We start from the raw sequence: 24,724 nt of genomic DNA, 5'->3' as shown, positions 1-24,724 counted from the left end.
AATTAGGCAAAGATGGGCATATAAAGAATAGGGAAGCATTCCAAGTAGAGAAAATAGCATCTATGAGATCAAGGAGACGAGAGGGTTTAGCATCATGTAGAAATGAGAGTAGTTCACTATGAAAAAAGAGGCAAGTATAAGGCTAAGAAGGTAAGCAGGGACCTTCTACTATGTACTAAGGAGTTTAGAATTTACCCCGAGGTTAAAAATGGAAAGCAAGAACTCCAAACTAGGAAGTGACATTATCAAGTCTGCCCTGTAAACAGACTATTTTGGCTCAATACTGAAAATGAGTGGCAGAGAAGTTGATCAGTTTTCCATTACTAATGCAGAAATTCAGAAAAGAGAATGGGAGTCTGATAGAATCAACAGGATTAAGTGATTGGGCAGGGATGAGGGTGAAAGAAGAATACAAGTTTCTAGCTTGGCTAATAAGTAGACACTCATTCACTGAGAAGAAATAGAGAAGGAAGAGTAGGTTTAAAGAGATGATTGGTTCCATTTTTAAAGTTCTGACATTAAGATGCCTATGGGACATTCAAATGAAGACATTTCATAGTAGTCAGATACAAACATTTGGAGTATGAGATATATCTATCTAGATAGAGTCCTACAATTGGAAGTCATCAGCCACAGAAAATAACTGAAGCCCTAGGTGTTGATATTACCTAGGAAGAAGTTAAAAATCCTTTCTTGCACAAAGCATTGTTTCCTACTATGTCACTACCTGATGCTGTAAACAAGCTGAGGCAGCCAGTGCTGTACCACTAACTGATGAACTCTTAAGTTAGGAAACAATCATCGAGACTGTTTCATGCCTTTATCATATGCCAAGATTAGTGTTAAGTATATAATAGAAATTAAATTGGTGCCCTCTCTGAGAAAGAATATGGAAAAACTGATGGTGTGATATGTTTATGGTAAGGTTATAAAGGCATTTAAAACTTGAAAAACAGAGAGAACAATATGGAATGAAGCTATCAAAATCCTCTTAGAGAAAGTGGTACTTTGGGCAAGTCACTGTAAGTTTCATTTTGCTCAGATAGCAAACAGAATAATAGCAATGCCCATCATCATAGGTCAGATACAAACATAAAACAATATGGCATAATAATAATAATATGATAAAAGAACACATTGTGCATACCTAATCCAAAAATCTGAAATCCAAAATCCTCTAATGAGTATTTCCTTTGAATATCATGTCAGCAGTCAAAAATTTCCAGATTTTGGACCATTCTGGATTGTGATTTTTCAGATTAAGGATGCTCAACCTGTATTATATAATATACATTATAATAATAATATGTAAAATGCTTAGCAATGTGAGCAAGCAATAAATGTCAGCTATTATTAATAGTTCAGGATGCGTACTGCAGATTTTAGAAAAGTTAGTAAAGTTTCATGGCATAGGTGTCCCCACCTTCTGTGGCTTGAGATCCCTGAGTTTATTCAATATTGCCTGAGAAAGATCTTAACCTCGCTTCCCCCATATGATTATTTCTACCAACAACCAAAGACAATAGCACATCTAAGTCAAGTTTTCAAAACTCCAGTTGTCTTCTGGTCCCTGACAAAATGATATAAATTTGCTTTTCCCTCCACTTCTCTAGAAACCAAAAGACAATCAAAAAAAGACTAAAAGATAGAAAGTGAAAGGCAGACTGGCTAAGGACCTCCAGACTGGAGAACAACATGGCAATGACTTCTTCAGTTTTCTTTTTAACTCTCTTACATCTGAGGCTGAAGGCTGGAGAGGACGGCAGTGTGGAACTAAGACCAGAAATAGGAATAGGAATAGGAATAGTGGGAAGGAGAAAGGGAACGAAGGAGGGCAGAAAGAAGTCCAAGAAAAGCCTGCTGTCTATGGCCCATGGACCAAGAAACGGGCAGCCCAGCAGACTTAGCAGACAGTCCCATCTCCCCATACCCTACTCCAACCCAGCAGCAACAGGTAGGCTTGCACCACCTGAACTGTAGTGCCAGCAAAAACCAGGCAGAGAGTCCCAACAGGTTTGGCATCTCCCTGTCCTCTAGCCAGTAACAAAAGAAGACCTAGGTCCACCATCTCCTAATTCTCCTGTGGTAAAAGGCAGTCCAGGTAGGCACTTTCCTTCCCCAGTGGCACTGGCAAAAATTGAATGGGAAGTCCACTAGCACTGAGAAACCCAGAGAGTAGGTTCAAGGAAATGTTCTCCATCCCAGGGGCCCAGCATCCTACCTAGATGCATCAGGAGGCCTAGAAAAGCATTTTCTACCCCCATGAATGCCATCAACAAGAATCAAGTGGGTGACCCACTGACACCATGTGGTCCAGGGGCAGGCCCAGGGAAATGTTCTCTACTCTGTGGGTTAGCATCTCCCTCTTCCCACACAGCACCAGCAGGCCTTGAGGAAGACCATTCCACCCACATAAGCATCACCAACAGGGACTGAGTGGGAGCCTCAATGGTACCACTGAAGTAGACCAGAATGCAACTTCCCTGAAAACTAAGTTATCTTTGGGATCACAGCCACATAAATAGGCCAGAACCTATATGGAAAACCTAAATAGAGCAACTGCCTGCTAAACAGAAGATTATAAATAGGAACCAAAGTCTCCTAACATAATATCCAAAATGTCCAGGATATAATCAAAATTCATTTTTACCACTAAGAACCAGGAAAATCACAAATTGACTGAGAAAAGACAATCAAGGCTGGCTGTGGTTGCTCATGCCTATAATCCCAGCACTTTGGGAGGCTGAAGTGGGTGGATCACTTAAGGTCAGGAGTTCAAGACCAGCCTGGCCAACATGATAAAACCCCGTCTCTACTAAAAATACAAAAAGTTAGCTGGGCGTGGTGGCACATGCCCATGATTCCAGCTACACGGGAGGCTGAGACACGAGAATCGCCTGAACCCCGGAAGCAGAGGTTGCAGTGAGCCGAGAGAGAGAAAGAAACAGCGAGAGAGAGAGAGCGCGAACGCGAGAGAGAGGGAGAAGACAATCAAATGATGCAAACAAGATGAGTCAAATTCAAAGAAATAAAGTCTGAAAACATCCCAAATTTGATGAGACATAAACTTACAGATTAAAGAAAGAAAGTCAGCTCCAAACAGGAAAACCGAAAGAAATCCATGCCAAGGGCCGGGTGCGTTGGCTCACGCCTGTAATACCAGCACTTTGGGAGGCTGAGGCAGGCGGATCACTTGAGGTCAGGAGTTCGAAGCCAGCCTGGCCAATATGGTGAAACCCCGTCTCTACTAAAAATACAAAAAATTAGCCAGGTGTGGTGGTAGGTGCCTGTAATCCCAACTACTTGGGAGGCTGAGGCAGGAGAATGGCGTGAACCCGGGACGCGGAGCTTGCAGTGAGCAGAGATAGCACCAGTGCACTCCAGCCTGGGCGACAGAGCGAGACTCCGTCTCAAAAATAAATAAATAAATAAATAAATAATTTAAAAAATTAAAGTGAAATTCTAAAATATGTTCATGAAACCCATAGTAAGGCAAGAAAAGACAAACAGGAATAAAGTGAAAATAAATAATAAAATTGCAGACTTAAGACATAATAGATCAATATTAACTTTAGGTATAAATTGTCTAAATAAACAAACTACATCTGTAATCCCAGCACTTTGGGAGGACAAGTCGGGTGGATCACAAGGTCAAGAGATGGAGACCATCCTGGCCAACATGGTGAAACCCTGTCTCCATCAAAAATACAAAAATTAGCTGGGTATGGTGGTGTGCACCTATTGTCCCAGCTACTCAGGAGGCTGAGGCAGGAGAATCACTTGAACCTGGGAGGCAGAGGTTGCAGTGAGCCGAGATCACGCCACTGTACTCCAGCCTGGTGACACAGCGAGACTCCACCTCAAAATAAATAAACAAACAAACTAAAATACAGATATTAGCAGAGAGGATTTTTTTTAAATGACCCAATTATATGATGTCTACAAAAAATTCACTTCAAACATAATGACATAGGAAGGTTGAAACTAAAAGACAGATAAAAAGGCCGGGTATGGTGGCTCATGCCTGTAATTCCAGCACTTTGGAAAGTCAAGATGGAAGGATCAGGCTTTGAAAGGCCAGGAGCTGAAAACCAGCCTAGGCAACATAGCAAGACCTCGTCTCTACAAAAAAAAAAGATTAGCTGGGCATGTTAGTGTGCATCTATAGTCCCAGCTACTCAGAGGGTGAGGCAGAAGGACTGCTTGAGCCCAGGAATTCAAGGCTGTGGAGCTATGATCATATCACTGCACTCCAGCCTGGGCAACAGAGTGAGACCTTATCTTTATTTAAAAAAAAAAGGAAGAAGAAGAAGGAGGAAGAGGAGGAGAAAAAGAAAGAAAGAAGAAAAAAGAGGAAGAAAGAGGAGGAGGAAGAAGAAGAAGAAGAAAAAAAGGAGGAGGAGGAGAGGAAGAAGAGGAAGAAGAAGAAAGAAAAGAACTATTCTGTAGGAGTGGCTATATAAGATAATCTTCAGAACAAAGACAATTACGAGGGACAAAGAGAATTCTTACATAATTGTAAAGGATCAATCCACCAAGAAGACAAAGCAATCCTAAATGTTCGTGCAACAAAATCCAGTGTGATACAGTAAAGGCACTAAGAAATGGGAATGGAAACTGAAGAGGTAAGAACTAAATCAGAGTAAGAATTTAAACAAAATATCTGTCTTTTTTGGTATTTTCTATTGGCCTCTTTCTGCTATTGTATTCCATGAGGTACCATCCTTGACATTTTGCTTTTCTCTCTACCCATGCTCCTTGCTTAACTACTCTTATGGCATAATTTTAATCATGAATTATTTAAGATCTTCCAAATTTGTATTTCCTATTTCCCATTTGTTCAACTGGCTTTGAAGACACTTCAAACCAAATGATCTCCTGACAAATCAAACTCAGTATGTCCAAAACTAAACTGACTGCCCTACTTTCCAATGGTGTCACCAATTCTTTTTCAATAATCCAGATCCAAACTTGTTTCCAATTTATCTTGTAATCTAAACTATTCAAATTATGTTAAGTGTAGCTACTTTACCTGATATGTAAATTGTCTTGCCTCATACTTTGGAGCCAATTTGAAATGAAGCTCGGCAGTCACTTTCTGCTTGTTATAAAATAGGACCCAGAGGTTTGCCAATAAAAAAATAAGAAATCAGGGCAACTAATATCAAGGGACCATTTCAATACAATATGAATCAAACATGGACACAAATATTTCTTTCATTTGCCTCCTCTTCACCCTATTGATGAGGGAGGGATTCCTGCCTGATAGTTCTGGATTGGCTAGATAAAACACTGCACAGAGGAGACTGACGGTAGTTTATTAGTCACATATACTCACAGCTGGGGAAGACACAGGACATGCAGGGCCACACAGGAGTTGTACATGGGAACAGAATGAGTAAACAGGAACTATAGGAGGCAGGCTTGTAGTAGCAAGAAGACAGCGTGATTTTTTTATTTCTGTGGGAGGGTGCGATTGGCTTGTTTGAATAATTTCACAGGTTAGCACGGGACGGAAATCTATGAGGTTGAGTACCAGGTAGAATACAGTTGGTCTCGTTGATAGAAGAACTGGCTGTGTAGGAAGCCTCTCCACTGAGTGGGGGGCATATCTGGCAGGTAATCTTGTGGTTAGGCCCTTTGAGGACCTCGCAGTTTCAGATGTCAAGACTGCGCATAATATTAAATCTTAATGTCAGCCCATACAGCACAATACTACTCTGAGAGATAAGTGAGGAGCTCAGGATCTTACTGGTAGAAATGAGATGTACCATTTTAACCAAATAATTAAAATGGTACAACTGGGTACATCAGTAGGTATAATCCATAAGGTAACAAGGCAGAATGGAAGGGATGTCATGGGAGAAAGGCTGTAAAGAAAGAACACTGGCTGTTGATATTTGCTAATAAGTGAAAAAGAAAGAACACAAGAAGCAACCTACCTCCACCCAGTTCCCACTTATAGAGTGGAAGATTTATCCCAACCTGAGAATACCAAGCTGTAATCACCCCTACCCCCAGCTCACTTGTAGGTGAATTGAGGGTCCACTCCAGGAGAGGCAATCCAAGAACAGGGACTAACTACTACCCCTTTCAGTATCACAATCATAGAGAAGGGGTGTGTTATTCCAAGAGAAGTAGACTAATGAACCTGCCCTCAGATACAGAGCAGTGCCACAAAGCTTCTGCCCAGGAGAGGCAAGCCATAAGAACAGAGCTCCACACATCTCCATAAGGAGAATGACTTTGTTTGAAACACAGCATAAAAAGCCCAAGCCTAAGGACACTGACAAAATCAATGGAGATCTTGGTGGTGAGCAATTAAGAACTAATCCAAACCAAACACTAAATAACTAAACAACAAAAATATCAAACATTACCAGCCCAGAGAAAGGATCAATATCCAAAGTTGCAACAAGATATTATCCAAAATGTCCAGTTTAGAACAACAGAAAAGTAAGATGTGCAAAAGAAAGTGTGACACCTTCACAGGGAGAACAAAATAGGCAAATCTGCCTTTCAGAGGGCACACACATTGGGCTTAGCCAGTAACAATTAAAAGCAGCTATTATAAACATATTCAAAGGGAAGAAATGGATGCTTAAAGAATTAAAGATAGGTATGACAGCAAAGTCACATCAAATACAGAATAAAAGACAGAACTTAGAAAATAACAAAATGGAAATTCTAAGGCTGAAAAGTACAGTAACTGAAGTGAAAAATTCACTAGAGGCTCAACAGTAGATATGGACAGACAGAAGAAAAAAATCAGCAAACATTAAGATAAATGAATAGAGACTATGCAAACTGAAGAAAAGAAAGAAGAAAGAAGAAAGAAAAACAAACAAAGGCTTAGAGACCAGTGAGACAAGATTAGGGGTGCTGATGATATATGTGGACTGTGATGCAAGAGATGATAACTGGGCAAAAAAGAGAAAGCAGCAGAAAAAATCCTCAAAGAAATGATGGCTGAAAACTTCCCAAATTAGACAAAAGATATTAACTATACATCTGACAATTTCAGTGAGCTCAGAGTAGAATAAACAGAGATTTACAGAGAGACATGTCATAATCAAGATACTGAAAGTGAAAGACAAAGAGCATATCTCGGAAGCAACAAGAGAAAACAAATTATATACAAGAGAACATGAATAAGATAATAGCTGACTTCTCATCCAAAATTATGAAGGCCAGAAGATAGTGAAGAGACATATTCAAAGTGCTGAAAAGAAAAAGACTGTCAACCAAGAATTCCAAGCCCAGCAAACTATCTTTCAAAAAGATGAAATAAAAGCATGCTAGATACACAAAAACAGGGAACCTGCAGATCCACCTTACAAGAAATAATATAGAAAGTTCCAAAGGCTGAAAAACAAGTAACACCAGATAGTGGTAACGTTTTCATAACAAAACAAATAGTGCTAGTAAAAATAATTACATCGGTAACTACAAAAAGACATGCCTCATTTCCTGTATTCTGTTAACTGATTTTAAAAGCAATTTGAAAATATATAAAGCAGGCTGGCATGGTGGCTCACACGTGTAATCCCAGCACTTTGGGAGGCCAAGGTGGGAAGACTGCTTGAGCCCAGGAGTTCAAGACTAATAACATAGTGAGATCCCACCTCTACCAAAAAAATTTTTTGAAAAATTAGCTCAGTGTAGTGGTACACACCTGTGGGCCTCATGACAGAGGAGGCTGAGGCAGGAGGATCACTTGAGCTCAGGTTGGAGTGAGCTATGATCATGCCACTGCAATCCAACCTGGGCAACAGAGCAAGTCCCCAACTAAAAAAAAAAAAAAAAAAAATACTTAAAGGCATTTATATATGTGTGTGAGTAGTATGTATAACAATAATAGCACCAAAAAAAAGAGGGAATAGAGCTATATGGGAGTAAATGTTCTGTATCACACTAGAATTAAGTTAGTATAAATTAAATCAGAAGTATATTCTGGTAAGATAAATATTATAATCCCCAGAGTAGTCACTAGGAATATAACTTAAAAAAAAACTACCTAGAAAATCATTTTAAAAATTAAACTGAAAGTGTCATACTAGAAAATATTCACTTCATGCAATAATAAAAGAGGAACAGAGAAAAGACACAAGACACATGAAAAACCAAATGTAAGTCAGAAAATGTGAATCCAATCACATCAATAATGACACTAAATGCAAACAGATTAAATAATCACATCACGAGGCAAAAATAATTACAGTTTTAAAATTAAAAACTCAAGATTTAACTATATGCTCTTTACAGCAGATACATCATTTTTTATTAAAAATACACAAATAGGTTGAAAGTAGAGGGATTTTAAAAGATAAACCATATAAACAGCAACCATAAGAGCTGAAGTGTCTATTCTAACCTAAGACAAAACAGACTTTAAAACAAAAAAAAATAAGGAGGAACAATTTATAACAATTAAAAAGTCAATTCTAATTAGTCGGGCATGGTGGCACATGCCTATAGTCCCAGCTACTCAGGAGGCTGAGGCACGAGTCGCTGGAACCCAGAAGGCAGAGGTTGCAGTGAGCCACACACTGCATTTCAGCCTGCGCAACAGAACAAGACTCTGTCTCCAAAAAAAGGTCAATTCGTCAGGAATATATAACAATTATAAACATATATGGATCTAACACCATAATGTCAAAATATGTGAAGCAAATCTGAGAGAAAAAGAGGAAGAAATAGACAATTAAACAAAAAGAGTTGAAGACTTCAATACCCTTCTTTTGAAAATGAAGAAAACAGCTACTCAGAAGACCAACAAGGAAACAGAAGATTTGAACACCTTAACCCACTAGAGCTAAGAGACATCTATAGAACACACCACCTAACAACAGCAGAACACACCTTCTTCTCAAGTACAAACTGTATATTCTACAGAATAAACTATATGCTTTAGCATGTAGTTTATTTAGTTTATTGTATTTATGTTTTAACATAAAACAAGCCTCAATAAAACTTAAAAAGACAGAAATCATACAAAGTATGTTTTCCAACAAAAATTGAATCAGGTGAAACGTAGTAACAGAAGGAAATTAAACAACACATTCCTAAATAACCAAAGGGCAAATGTAGAAAAATCACAATGTAAACTAGAAAATAAGTTTAGACGAACTAAAACAAAAATATAATAAACCAAAACTTAAGACATGCAGCTAACATAGTGCTTAGGAATTTATCAATTTGTATACATACTTGTAATAATAATAAGAAAGAGCTTAAATCAATAACCTAACTGTCCACCTTAAAAAACCGAATAAAAGCACAAACTAAACCCAAAGCAAATGGAAGGAAGGAAAAATAATGACTAGAATGAAAATAAATGAAACAAAAATCAGAAAAGAAAAATAAAGATTAGAAAAAATAAAGAAACCAGTTTATTTGAAAAAATCAGCAAAATTGACAAAATTTAACTAGATTCACCAAAGGGAGAACAAAAGAAGGGGAAAACTTAAGTTACTAAAATCAGGAATGAAAGAAAGGGCATTGTAACTAACCTTACTGAAATGAAAGAGATTACATGGGAATATTATGAACAGATATATGTAAACAGATAGCCTAGCTAAATGGACAAATTCTATTAAAGACACAAATTGCAAAAGCTGATTCATGAAAAATATAAAACCTAAATAGACTTATGGCAAAGAAACAGATGAAATTAGTAATTTAAAAACTTCCTATAAAGAACAGCCCAGGTAGTTTCACAGTAAATTCTATTCAAAAACAATTAATACCAATCCTTTCCAAACTCTTCCAAGTGATCCTCCCACCTCAGCCTCCCAAAGTACTGAGATTACAAGCATAAGACACTGTACCTGACCCAAAATTTTATTTACTCCAGTAATTTTTATTCAATTTCTACCATCCAATCCCAGGGCTATTTAATGGATTTCATCACCCTTCAAACTGATCCTAATTTAAATCTACTTATTCAATCTGATCCAAATTACCTATTCTTCTAGTGCTCTCAGTAACTTATTCCCACCTCATCTAATCAACTTCATAAAGAAATCTCTGGTCCTTCTATTTTCTCCTAGAATAACAACTCTTCTGGCTTCTCTTTCCCTATGTAGGCTGAAACCAATAGGTGATCAACTCTTCTCTCTTTGACTGCTATCCTTCTACCATACCCATTTAATGTATTCCTGAACCAAGGATCAATACTGTAATTCATCATCTCCATTCCTGAGTGTTAGTAGGAAAAACAAATCAGAGATTCTATACAGGCTGACAATATTATAAAATCGTTATCACTAACCTGAGCTGACTTCTCAGAATTGCCCTCCAATCCTTTTACTTTCCCTTGGTCAGCTCCATCTTAAATTCACTTCAACATAAACTGTAAGTCTTCACCAAACCACTCTCCTCAAAGCCTCTAACCTAATTCCACCACTACTCACCTCCCTCAGCAGATAATCTTGCTTTTACCTCAAAATTGATTTCTCTCAATTTCCTCTCTACAAACTTATTTGCATCCACTCTTGTCATCTTGGGCTCAATCAATTCCTTTTTCCCTTCAAGTCACACAAAGGAATAAACAGATTCTAACATCAGACTCCTCCATATAATTCAGTTCTAAACACTGTCATGTAGAATGCGATGAAAAACCAAATGATTCCTCTAATAAAAGATCAGGAGATTTGTGATGGTCTGAATATTTGTGTCCCCCCTGAAAAGTATAGGTTGAAATCTTAATCCCCAAGGTGATGAAATTAAGGAGGTAAGGCTTTTGGAAAGTAAGTAGATCATGAGGACACAGGTCTCATGTTTGGGATTAGTGCCCACTATGAAAAACAACTCCAGAGAGACCCCTTGCCCCTTCCACCACGGGAGGGCACAGAGGAACATGTCATCTATGACAAACAGGCCCTCACAAGACACTGAATCTCCCAGCACTTGATCTTGGAACCAGCCTCTAGAATTGCAAGAAACAAACTTCTGTTGTTTCTAAGCCACACTTAAAGTACTAAGATATTTTTGTAATAGCAGTCTGAAGAGACTAAGACAGGAGTTGTAAACACATCTAATCTGAAGTATAATTATTATAGATATTAAAAAATAAAAATTAGATAGACCTAACAAGATATTTTTTCACAAGGTATCCGTAAGTAGGACATTTACTATCTCCTTTTTGTACGTACCTGCTTTTAAATGTTTAGGAGCCTTTGGCACAGTGTCAGGAGACATCCTCAACATTCTGAGATCTGAAGAATGATATTCCAACTCTCTTGTTGGCTTATGTGGAACAAATGAAGGAAATAAAAATGAAAAAGACTCATTAATGCCCAGATTAGAATGACCCACCTATGAAGAAATGAAGAAAATAAGATATTAATTTCAAACTTCATCTGCTAAAAATAATCCCTCATTTTTACAAAGATAAACACTGAGAAGTTGTACTAGTTACTTAAGATCATAATCTCAAATCTTCTGAATTCATATATAGGTCATATTTTGTGGGGTCAACTCTAGAAGACTAAATCATCCTGAGGGCTTAGAAATCTGTCTATATGTGCACATGTACCCTAAAACCTAAAGTATAATAATAAAATAAAAAAAAGAAATCTGTCTATATAAAATGTTATAGATAGTATGCTTAGAAGTGTTCTGTTACTCAGAAGTTTGCTCCTTATGATCATCGCAGAATTTGAACCATGGGATTATTCTTGACAAGCTCAGGTATTTCTTTTTAAGGTAGAGAGGTGCACTGTGGGCAAGAAAGAGTAAGAAGGAAAAAGAAAACAGGAATATTTTCTAGAAACTCACAAATGTTTAGAAGAAAAATGAGAGTATCAAAGAACTATAACTGTGATCAGTTACCAACAAGCATAAGTCCTCAAACTTCTTAAAAGTAGTGGAGACTATAAATTGGTAGTGAAGTAAAGGTTAACTGCTCAAAAAGAAGTCCCTAATGTTTCATCAGGTCACAAGCCCTTGCTAGAAAAGAAATTAGAAACCAATATTGGTGACACTAATACCTAAACATGTACAACTTTTCACCAAATTCACAGTGCACCCTCACATAAAAATATATATCATTTTTAGGTTGTCTTTATTTCCCTAAAAAAATTATTTCAGTCACATCTTCTCAGGATGAAGTCTAAAAATGTACATAAGCATGAATTTTTCTATCCTCTTTCATCAATTTTTCATTGTGTAGTAATGAACATTCTTAGGAAGCTGTGTGAAGTGTGGAAATGAATATTCCATATCTATTTCTATATCTACATCTACTACCCAAACAGGTTTCTCTACTTTTCAACCGGTGAAGATTTTGTACCCATCAAGGGACATTTGACAATGCCTGGAAACATTTTTTGCTGTCATAACTTGTGAGGGGAGGGGATGTTACTAGTATCTAGTGAATACAGGCCAGGGATGGATGCTGCAAAACATCCTACAATATACAGGAAACACGCCTCCCACCATAACAAAGAATTATCCAACTCAAAATGATAATGCTGCTAAGAAGCCCTGCTCTCCACATAGCACAAACTTCTTAGTTTTCAATTACCTCACTCCTACAGGAAACGTCTTTGAAGTACAGCCTATATATATACACATATATACATACACATAAATATATATGCATATATATAATATGCAGTCATGCATCACTTAATGATGTGGATATGTTCTGAGAAATGTGCTGTTAGGCAATTTTGTTGTTGTGCAAACATCACAGAGTGACTTACACAAACCTACAACTGTGTAGCCTATATGGTCTAGCCTACTGCTTCCAGGATACAAACCTATCAGCATGTTACTGCTCTAAATACTGTAGGCAACTGTAACACAATGGCATTTGTGTATCTAAACATATCTAAACATAGGAAAGGTACAGTAAAAATACAGTATTTTAATCTTATGGTACTACCATCATATATGCAGTCTGTCATTAACTGAAATATTATGTGGCATGACCACATATAATATAGACACTTGTGAGAGGGAGTGTGTGTTTATAGTTTATAGCAGTTTTTCTTCTACAGCTTTCAAACACAGAAATAAAGAAAAATTTTTATTACAAGCTTGACGTCAAAAAATTTCATTATGTTAAAGTTTCAAAATATAGAACTATTAAAGTAGGTAATACTGGCCGGGCACTGTGGCTCACGCCTGTAATCCCAGAACTTTGGGAGGCCGAGGCAGGTGGATCACGAAGTCAGGAGGTCGAGACCATCCTGGCTAACACGGTGAAACCCCATCTCTACTAAAAATACAAAAAATTAGCTGGGCGTGGGGGTGGGCACCTGTGGTCCAAGCTACTCAGGAGGCTGAGGCAGGAGAATGGCGTGAACCCGGGAGGCGGAGCTTGCAGTGAGCCGAGACCGCACCACTGCACTCCAGCCTGGGTGACAGTGGGAGACTCTGTCTCAAAAAAAAAGAAAAAAAAAAAAGTAGGTAATATAAAAGAAAATGTAAAATGAAAAACATGAGAAGTATTTATTTAAGAAACCAGCAGATCTTCATTGCTAATTGAAAATGGAAAGAACCAGGAGAAAATCAAGATTAGTTTATCTTCCCAATGGTTAATCAATAATGAAGAAAGAATGAAAGATGACCAAGAAACCAGAAAAATACTAATACCTTTCATAAAAATTCAGGAACTCTACAAGTCAGTCTAATTTTAGGAAAAACATGAGTTATTTTGCTATAGGGCAAGCTGAATTTGGGGTGATGACAATGTTCACAAGAAAACATGCAAAATAAATTAGACAAATATTAGGGTATAAAAACAGAGGTGATAATCATCCACACAGAGACAGGCAACTAGGTCTCCAAAGGTGGGTGGGGGGGGTATGAAGGGGAGAGAAAAGAAATCTAAGGCTTAAACCTTAAATAATTTTTAGAGTTAAATGGCCAAAACAAGAGGTACTAAAATAGCATATTAGGCCAGGCACGGTGGCTCACGCCTGTAACCCCAGCACTTTGGGAGACTGAGGCAGGTGGATCACCTTAGGTCAGGAGTTTGAGACTAGCCTGTCCAACATGGTAAAACCCCGTCTCTACTAAAAAGACAAAAAATTAGCCAGGCATGGTGGCAGGCACCTGTAATCCCAGCTACTTGGGAGGCTGCAGCAGGAGAACTGCTTAAATCCAGGAGACAAAGGTTGCAGTGAGCTGAGATCGTGCCATTGCACTCCAGCCTGGATGACAAGAGTGAAACTCTGTCTCAAAAAAAAAAAAAAAAAAAAAAGCGTATTAATTATGTGCTGCTACCAAGAACAAGGAGAAAGAAAAACAACATAATGATATAAAGTAGGAAACCACCAGAGACTCTAGTAGTCTAGTTTCATATATATAAATGTTATATAACTTACCCCATTTAATAGTACAATGTATGAGGTTGATTATTACTATTCCTATTTCCTTATGCAGATCAGGAAAGTGATCCTCCAAAGTATTTGCTCAAGACACAAGGCTAACCAAGTAACTGAACTGGATTTTGACTCAAAATCTCTATGTCCTTTTCACAGTTCCAAGCTGCATCATACATACATGGATACCCAAATAATCATTTATGATGAGTAGATATAAAAGTGAACTAAGTAAGTATGAATGACTCTTCTGTGACACAGATGAGGTGCGTAAGGAAGAAACCAAGGAGTAAGCAAGCCCCTGGAAGCAAGCTAAGCCATGCAGAAAAAGTACTACCGCATCTGGCTCCTTGCTTTTTTTTTTTTTTTTTTTTTTTTTTTTTTTTTGAGAAGGAGTCTCGCTCTTTCACCCAGGCTGGACTGCAGTGGCGCAATCTCAGCTCACTGCAGGCTCCGTCCCCCGGGGTTCACGCCATTCTCCTGCCTCAGCCTCCCGCGTAGCTGGGACTACAGGCGCCCACCACCTCGCCCGGCTAATTTTTTGTATTTTTAGTAGAGACGGGGTTTCGCCGAGGCAGGCGGCTCCTTGCTTTTCTGATATTGACATTAAATAACTCCTAGATCTAAGACTAAGACAGATAGAGCTACAATTGAAAGACAATACAGGGAATAATAGCATCTTCCTTAGATTGAAAGAATAATACTTCAGGCTATATTTAAGGACAGATTAAAATTTGGAGCAGTGGTCAAAGCTAGTCTCTGCACATTAACTGAACCTATATATCTTTATTTTAAAAATACATTTTATCTACATGAAAGGTTGATGTAAGTCACAAAAGTAGTATTAAAAATTTAGAACACTTTCAAAATTGTTACTTTGTTTCTCATTGTTATTGAACTCAACTTTAGGCAATCTCCTTCAAAACCTCTACTCTTGCCAAAATAATGCAAAATCTTAACCTTAGTTTCACCAAGAATAGTTAAAAGGTGGGGGGAGAGGGGAAAGTTTATGGTATGGTGGTTAAGTACATAGATATGGTTAGTTTCAAATACTGGTTCCCCCAATTGCTGAATAATTATGAGCAAGTTCCTAAATCCTCTAAGTGTCAACTGTAAAACAGGGATGATAATAATCTCTAACAATTCTATTTGATAGGATTGACAGAGGACAAAAATGAATTGATATATACATGTAACCTCTTAGCATAGTACTTGAGCACAAAATGTTAACTATCATTTTCATCCCCACTGTTATCAGATTAAAATTAAAGAATGCCTAGTTTAGAATACTAAAGAAAATAACCTAGTGATTCTGTGTTAAAAGAATTTTAATAAATGTAATAAATTATAAATAAAAGTTCATCATAAAATCTTTGTTCATTTTCTACCAACAGTCTGAACCTAAAGGTCTAAATGTGGTTGTAACCCAAACTAACAGAGGTTTACAAAAACATACCAATCTTATACATAGGAAAACAGGAAAAGAGAAGTAACATTAAGTACATCACTATTTTACCTAACTGTATTTAATGAATAACAAGATATAAGGATATATTACAAGGAAGTAGGGCCCACCTTGGGACAACAAAAGAGGGTATTCATTCAACGGGACCAGAGGAACATTAACGCCAAGGGAGCCAAGGATCCAAGCAAATAAATGCCTTCTATAAAAGAATGACGTGGGGAGGGGAACATCACACACCAGAGCCCGTCGTGGGGTAGGGGGTTAGGGGAGGGATAGCATTAGGAGAAATACCTAATTTAGATGACAGGTTGATGGGTGCAGCAAACCACCATGGCACATGTATACCTATGTAACAAACCTGCACATTTTGCACGTGTCCCAGAACTTAATTAAAAAAAAAAAAAAAAAAAGGCTGACATAAAATTTTTATGACACCCTAGAGTTGCCAGTTTCTAGTACACACACACAATGGTAATAATGATATAAATAGAGAGAGGGAAGAGATATGTATATACATTAGTGTGTTGCTCATTTGGGAAGGAGATACTTCCCTTTGGAGAGACACTGGCCAGTTTGGACGTTAAGCACTTCATTATCCTTCCTGGTCAAACATGGGTCTTATAATTTTCAAGACACCTCTGAAGTCAAGTCTTTCAAGAGCTTCTAAACAGAAATACTTAAATATTCCAGGGACTGTTTCAAGGCTTGTGCATTGAAGACCAGAGGGAAACATTCGAAGTATAAGCTTTTGAATGTTCCCATGAATAAGCCTAATCTTAACACTGTCTAAAGACTCTTGCTGGCACAACTAGGAAGAGTTAGGCTGCCTCAATATGAAAGGCCTGGAGCCCCATGGGATTGCCTTTTCCAAGACACCACAGAACTAAGTCTTACAGTCTACAAAACATAAACATTTCTTTTATACCAACCTCTAATGGAACATATTCCTGGATATCAGATGAAGAACAGGTACAAGTTACAAGCTGGTACTGAAGGATATAATTTTTCAAATAAAGTATTTTCAAATAAAATTTGAAAATTTTTCAAATAAAATATTCCTCTCCTGGCCCAGAAAAAATGTCAAATAGAAAAACTTACAGGCTTTTCAAAATTGCTTTCCTTCTCAGATGGTAGTTGTAAAGTAGGCTGCCAGTGCAGGGAGCTGTCATGCATCTCCAGATCATCATGAAATTTCTCTAAAGCTGCTAGCTCAATGTACTCACCAGTCAAAGGACATTCGTCATGTACCCAGGAAACAGTAAAAAGTAAAATAAAAACAAACAATACGATTTCCTGAAACAATGCTGAAAAAGGCTCTGTTTCTTACAACCATCATTTTATTGTGTCTCACCTTTCTTTGTAGTTCAGCAACTCTTTCACTGCATACAACAGCGTTTTCATTTAGGCCATCCAGAGTAATGATGTCAGACTCAGCCTTCCCCTGCAGGCCCTCTACAAAATAGGAGTCATTTTGCATAATTGTATGTATAATAAAACTAGGCTCAGCTCCCACAGAACAAGGAATTTCACCTTGGCCTATATCAGCTTTCAGCAATGTCTCTTGGGCGACTGCAATTAATGATGCATCACTGGTCAATCGTAAAAGCAACTTGTGACTTTGCATCACATGCCACCAAGTTTGCTGAAAAGCTGCTTCCTACAGCTGCAGGTGGACCTTTAATGGCATTTCTACAGTAAACATCCTTACCCAAATTAAAGTTTGAGTAATCTGCAACTTCTTCAAAGATTGGCTGCTTTAAATCTTGTAAAACCAAAGAATCTGAAGTTAATACTTTCACATGATAAATAACATCTGAAGATCCTACCTTCTCTGCAAGGTCAAGAGAAGGAACAGACTTTATCTTCCCAAAGAGAAGAAATGGTTCATTGCTTATATCACACTGAAATAAAGCTGACTGTGTTTTGCCAAGACCAACAGCCTGGTTGTAAGATTTTTCACTCAAAGAAGCAGATGACTTAAACTCCGGAATAACACAAAGTGGCTTAATGAACATTTCCTGAAGAGCATTAGGGGGTGATTTTAAATTTGGATGCCAGTATAGGAAGCTATCATTATCACCCTTTTTATGCAACAATGGTTTTGAAGCTGCTCGTTCAAACACCCCAGGAGTAGACTGATAGCATGGATGTTTAAGCCTACCAAATAAAGAGTTTTCATCATTATAATTTAATGGAGAAAGATCTGGATTTTTTGGCTCTCTCTCGGCTGTCATCTGTTAAATATTTATTGATGTCAGCTTGGATTTCATTTACTGTACTCTCTTTCTTAGAAGGCTCAATAGAGGCAATAACTGCCTCAAAGGCTATATTTTCAGTAGCATCAATATTTTTTCTCACCAAAAAGAGAAGTTCCCTTTTGGTTTCTTTCCTTTTGAAAATACAGTTGTTCTGATGTCTCATCCAAGTTGGATATAATAGTCTGAAGAGGACCACCAGAAGCCTCCATTTTAGAGGTATCATGTCCCCTGGAGAGTACATCTGAAACATCCCCTGGAGAGTGCTTCTGAAACTTTTATAGAATTATCAGGAGCTATAACATTCCTAATATACTGTATTTCTAAGAATCTGGATTGCACTTCTGAAGATACTAAATTATTTCTAGTCTCCGTTAGTTCAAAACATTGAGATGATTCTTTCTGTGAACCTTCTTCATTTCTTTCATAACCCTCCAAAGAATCCATCTTTTGTTTCACTTCAATCTCAGCTGGAGCCCTTAAATAAACATTCTCAAAATAATGACTATCAGAAGTCAAGAGAGAACCCCTTTTCCTCTTCTTTCCAACAAACAACACAAGAAAGAATGTGACATTTTATTATGATGATGAGCAGCAACTTCACGTGGAAAGGAAACACAGTCCTTACTGATTACACACGTTTCTGAGTGGTGCAAAGTTCCCTCTTTGTTCCATGGCACACAGGAAAAGGGGACACTAAAATTGTTACTTCCCTTGGGAATTTTATTTTTATCAATTGTGTCAGATGAATCTGAAAAAGAATCAGGGTACTTACTGGTTAAATATGTTTCTGCCTGCTTAGGTGAATCTTCCTGTTTCCAGTACTGCCCATATGAACAAACAGCATCAAAATGGTCACTTCTTTTAGTAGCTATGTTTTCATCAGTTATGTCCGATGAAGTTGCAACTAAAACTTGATCTTTATCAGCTAAATTGTTTTCAGGCTGCTGTGTATCTTTTCGTGTCTTCCATGACATATATGAACAAAGATCATCATAACTATCACAGTCTTTGGGAATTTTCAGTTCATCAACAGATGAAATAGTCTCTTCATTATTCCCTTGTTCAGAAGGCAAAAAAGGGCACTGAGACCCAACAGCTGTGCTGCCTATAAGCAGGTGCTGAGATACACTAAAGCAACTGCTTGCTAAGTCTGAAGCTACTTCTGCAGTAGCCTGGAATAAAGCTTCACTAACTTCCGATGGTCGAGAAGACCATTCAGTATCTTCAGACTTATCAGGAATTCCCCTGAAAATATATAGTTAAAAATAAATAAATAACACATTAAAAACATTTAATTTTTAAGTACTAACACAAAAATACATGTCACTGAAATCAAGTTTATTTGAAAAGTGTATTGAAAAACACAGCTCTCCTAATTTCAGACTCTTTTAAGATGGCTAATGACTGAACAAAGTAAATTCTTTGTAACCAACAGGTGAACTACCACCCTATAACCCTGATATTATCTCAGGCTTCTCCTAAAACAATAGACACAGAATGTGATTTTCATAATGACGCCTACCATGATTTTTCATTTAACCTGCATTAACTTTTTTACTAGTTATTTATTGTGCTCTTGAAACCATGCAAGGCCAGGCACAGTGGCTCACACCTATGATCCTAGCACTTTGGGAGGCTGAGGCAGGAGGATCACCTGAAGCCAGGAGTTCAAGACAAGCCTTGGCAATATGGCAAGACCCCATCTCTACAAAAAAATTAAAAATTGGCCGGGCATGGTGGCACATGCCTGTAGTACTAGCTATTATGGAGGCTAAGGCAGGAGGATTGCTTGAGCCCAGAAGTTAGAGGTTACAGTGAGCCATGATGGCACTCCAGCCTGGGCAACAGAGCAAGACTCCATCTAAAAAAAAAGCAAACAAACAAAAAGAGAAAGAGAAAGAAACCACTCAAGAAGTGATCTATTCCCAAAACACAACAGTAACTTAATCATTAGTTGATGATCTAATATGTACAGATCACTTTTCATAAAAGTGATATAAGGTAATACACAGTATAAGGACAGAGGTTACTTTTTACTTTTAAACATCAATAGTTTTTAATTCAAGGTGGGTTTTCTTTTCAGTTCTAAAAGAAGAAAACATATCCTTGAATAGTTCCAAATATGTTTTGAAAATTCCAGACTTTTCTCCCATTATGACTATTCTAAAGGACATGAATTTGGAGTATCTGTTAATTTGGATACGTCTGTTCATAAAAATCTTCTTACTTCATATTGACATCTCCTATAAGGTAAGGAGAGCTAACTAGTCTCATTCAATAACAGCTGAACAAAATGAGAGTGCCAAACAAGTTAGTGAACAAGAAATAAACACTTTTTGCAGAATAAGGGTGAGAGGGAGGAGAGAGATGATGGGCAGCAGATAGGGAGGTTTATAAGAAGGAAAATCCAGTGTGTCTTCTAAATTAAAATATGCCTGAAATGCCTGAATACATTAGGAATTATTTTTAAATAAACTACTGTCATCTGGTTCATCTCTACACATACGTTACTCTGCCAAATTAATATGCATCAAGTCTTAGTACAGGACTTTGTTACCTTCAGAGTGTGTCCTAAGAGTATCTAAGCCCCACCTCAAAGTCCCACCTTAGCCTGAAGTCACTAATATTAGTAACAACATAGAACAAGAAATGAGAAAGGTTACATGCAAATAAATCATCCTACCTCAGAGGTGCAAAACTTAGTTCACTTTGATGAAATAAAGAATCAGGCGCAAATTCTTGGTCTTGTGTCAAACAGGTCAGCAAAGGCAAATCAGGAGAAGCAAAGCTATCTTGTATGACTGTAAAGTTTCAAATATTAAATGCTGAGTAATGCTGAAAATTGATTATTTACTTAAGTATATAATATTTTAAAGCACCTACATATGCTGCCATATGGAGTTCTACAAGCATTAGAATAATAATATAAAAGCAACAGCAGTAGCAGCTACCATTTGTTGAGAGTCTGACAAGGTCCAGGTGCTTAACACACAATATTTCATTTAATCCTCACGACAACCTTGAAAGACAGGTATTATTATATATATCTTATAGGTGAGGAAACATGATTACAAAACTTACAAAGCATTAAGTAACTTGTCCACATTCAAGTAGCTGAAATGCCAGAGTGAGATTTGAACCCAAGCATTTCAACTTTTAGCAAACGCTCTTAACTACTATGAGTGTTTCTTCCCATCTTACATAATACAGACTACACCCGTTATGTCAAAGCATAGCACAGGAGCTCCTGGGCCCTAAGACACTCTTACGAGGTACCTAGTGTCAAAATTTTATTCAAAATGATATTAAGATATCATTTGCCTTATTCACTCCCATTCTCTCAAAAAGATACAGTGACATTTTCCAGAAGCTACAGAATGTATGATACAGCAACAGATTGAATACAGAAACAGACATGAGAGTCTTGCTGTCTTCTATTATGTCAGACATTATAGAATTGTTTAAGTAAAACATGGCCATACTTCTAAACATTTTTGTATTGGAAAAGTTATTTTTTATAAAATATGTACTTTTTCAACGAATTAATAAATACATTTTAAATGTTTCAGTTTTAATTTCTAATGTGGGAAATATCAATAACCCAAATAAACAAAAGCTCTTTGGAGCTGTCAGTGATTTTTAAAAGTGTAAAAGAATCCTGTTACCCAAAAAGTTTGAACTGCTGCTTTAATGAAAAAAAAAAAATTCTTGTGATTCCCTGAATGTTGACTTAAATCATTCTTATTTTAATCAGTATACTTTCTTTATTTCAGAATGCCTGTAACACTGTGTACAAAGTGAGGACTCCTCTCTCACACCACTGTTCCCCCTGAAATTACTGCAAATCTAGAGTTCACAGAGCTCACCATGTTGTCATCTGTCCTTTACTTAGTCAAAACACATACTGTCACTGCTTATATACCCTGCATACCTTCCATACAATTCATCACCCTCTTGTTTTAATCTTCAGTCTATCCACTTCCCATCTAAATTGTCAACTGTGTCTACTTTATCCATAGGTATATTCTCAGTGCCTAGCAAAGTACCTGCTACACTTAATAGGTACTCAAAAGAGAGTTACTTATTTACTGAATTAATTAAAAATGAGAAACTGATATATATAACAATAACCTTTGCCACCAAGGAACAATTGGTACGGTTCCTCTTTGGCCTTGGCACACAGAAGCAGTCTTAAACCTCCATAACAGTCCTTCACCCCTCTAAAACTCATGAAGAGTTTTTTAAAAAGTCCCCAAATACACTAGAGCTAATGCTACAAGGGGGACCTTTGGGCAAGTAAAGCAAATTTACTATTTCCAGTTAACTGTAGACTGAGTATTTAAAGAACCTGAGAGTCTTTTCTCAAAAAAAATTAGAGTTATCCCTAACCAGGTTTCAGAACCTACAGAAATCCTCAGTACCTAAAATAGCTATTTAGGTATAAGTAAGGAATAGTAAGTAACAAGTAAGTTATAAGCAGCATTTCAGCACCTCCTTAAATATTTAAGAATATCTCAGGGTGGAGTTGGACAGTTCAATCAGGTAAATCGGAAAATGTATTTGCTAAATGAGCACGCCAAAGCTGAAGAGTTAATGATTCTCAAGTGCACAACATTACCTGTGTGTGTGTGATGGGAAGGTGGTGTATTTTACTTGCCATGCCTTTTTCTTACAGCTTTCAACTGCTTCTTGTTTCCTCAAGAATGGATATCTGTTACTGGCTTGCATCCCTCTTTTTTGAGGTATCTAACCATTCTGGCACCAGCCATCATCAATGACATTTGCCATTGGCGAGAGCCTAATTATCACAATGTTAGTACTTATGCGTAACAAAACAGCAATGATAAAATTTCCTCTGCCTATCAGATCCAGGAATCTACTCCAATAATTTAAAATGTTCTGCCCTATCTATAGTAAATGAGAAGCCAGAGTTAGAAAACTTTACATTAGAAAACATTTTAGGTCACAAAGTACAATCTCCTCCCCAGTGCTAAAATCCTAACACGGAATTTTGCTAGACATTTTGCAGTGACATGAAGCTCACTTTTTGCCGTTGTTATATAGCCTTTTTTTACTATTAAATGGCTCTATTAGAAAGTTCTTTTTTACATCAATCTGAAAAACAGCTTCCCTTTAAGTTATGTATTCATTTTAAACTCTAGGAGTTAGCAAACATTTTTTTATAAAGGGTCAAATGGTAAATATTTTCGGTTTTGTTGGTCATACATACTACTGTTGTTTTTACAATCCTTTAAAAATGCAAAAATCATTCTCAGCAGATGGACAGTACAAAATCAAGACTTGGCCTGTAAGCTATAGTTTGCAGACTCCTGCTCTACACCATTATAATACAAATCCCATGGTACTGTTATTTTCTGTTTACTGGATTGCCTTCCCAGAAGAGGAGGTAGCTTTCATCTATATATCCCTAGCATCAAACACACAGGAGGCACTTAGATATTTGTTACATGAATGAATAAAAAATAAGTTGCTTCCTTTTTAGCATAACAGCCCTTCAAATATTTGACCATAGCAAAGTCGTCTCTTTTGTCTATCAAAAGATAGTCATCTCCTCCCACAAAGGTACTCTGATTTTGTCAACCTCTTTCTTAAAATGTGGACCTAAAATTGACTTTAATAATCCACATCATAGAATACGTTGGCACTAATACCTTGATTTGGATATGTTTATGTTGGCAAAGAACTTGCTGAATTAAGTCCTATTCATGCTTCTCTACAAAACTATAAAATCATCTTCATAATTGAATCCCTTAATGATTTTAAAAGTACTTAAAGTTTATCTTTTATAAAGAGCTAATAAATCAGTTCTATACTAAACAGAGGAAAGCAGCAAGATCTACCTCAGACAAGCCACTCAACCTCTTTAACTCAATTTTTGGTTTGAAAGCTAAGGATAATAACATATGCCTTAATTAATTCTAAAAATCAAAAAAGGTAAATATGAACATTTGCTTTTTGTTTTTTTGGGGGGGATCATGGAGTCTCCATTGCTGAGATAACCAAAGTATAATATATTATTCACACCAAAAACTCTGCAAATTCAAGACTGAGGAGGCACACACAGTAGACGGTTATCACCTTTCTGCCTTCTGTGAGCAACAGGATGTGATAAAATGAGAGGCAACTGCACACTTAATATAATTAGATCAGCTAGCCAGTAAAAAACAAACAAACAAACAAAACAGAAATAAGCTAATCCCTTTGAGTAGGTCTCTACAGAGCTCCTTAACTCAAAAAGGGTAACGTTACAAGACTTGCAGTCCCCACAAAACTTACAAATGTGAGGTATTACTACTGGTTAAAATAAAGAGGCATTACCTAGCAATGGAGAACAAAAGAGATCTCTGCTGGGTTCCTTTACTTGATTTTCTGATTGCGTCAATATACCCTCCTCCAGAGAGGGGAAGTCTGTCACTTCGGTATCTTCCGTTCTTACATTAAACCTGGTCTGGGATGTATCCAAGGTTTGGGAAGAGTCCATTTCTTGAGGAAGACAATGCCAAGATTCTGTTTTCTAGAAAAATTTTAAAGGAAACCATGCTAAGTCATTAACTGAGTTACCATACATATTAATACTTAGATTAAAATGTCCACTCATGTATTATATAGCTTCCTATTTAATGACATTCTCATCAAAGTTTAGA

The 24,724-nt window shown here is 37.2% G+C and overlaps 1 protein-coding gene across 1 annotated transcript in view; it reads right to left on the bottom strand.

The window, feature by feature from the left end:
* The window catches only part of ALMS1 (ALMS1 centrosome and basal body associated protein), a 215,658-nt gene that overhangs the window by 155,900 nt on the left and 35,034 nt on the right, over positions 1–24,724 (bottom strand). The window contains exons 3-7 of the mRNA XM_003268797.2: positions 24,399–24,594; positions 20,743–20,860; positions 18,832–19,304; positions 17,153–17,253; positions 11,157–11,250 (exon numbers count right to left, since the gene is read on the bottom strand). Of these exons, the coding sequence (XP_003268845.2) occupies positions 11,157–11,250; positions 17,153–17,253; positions 18,832–19,304; positions 20,743–20,860; positions 24,399–24,594 (982 nt within the window). The remainder of the gene's footprint in view (positions 1–11,156; positions 11,251–17,152; positions 17,254–18,831; positions 19,305–20,742; positions 20,861–24,398; positions 24,595–24,724) is intronic.

The sequence above is a fragment of the Nomascus leucogenys genome, chromosome 14, assembly GCF_006542625.1.
Source record: "Nomascus leucogenys isolate Asia chromosome 14, Asia_NLE_v1, whole genome shotgun sequence".
Lineage (NCBI taxonomy): Eukaryota > Metazoa > Chordata > Mammalia > Primates > Hylobatidae > Nomascus > Nomascus leucogenys.
Note: the sequence above shows the minus strand (reverse complement) of the source record. Positions and strands in the feature narration are given on the sequence as shown.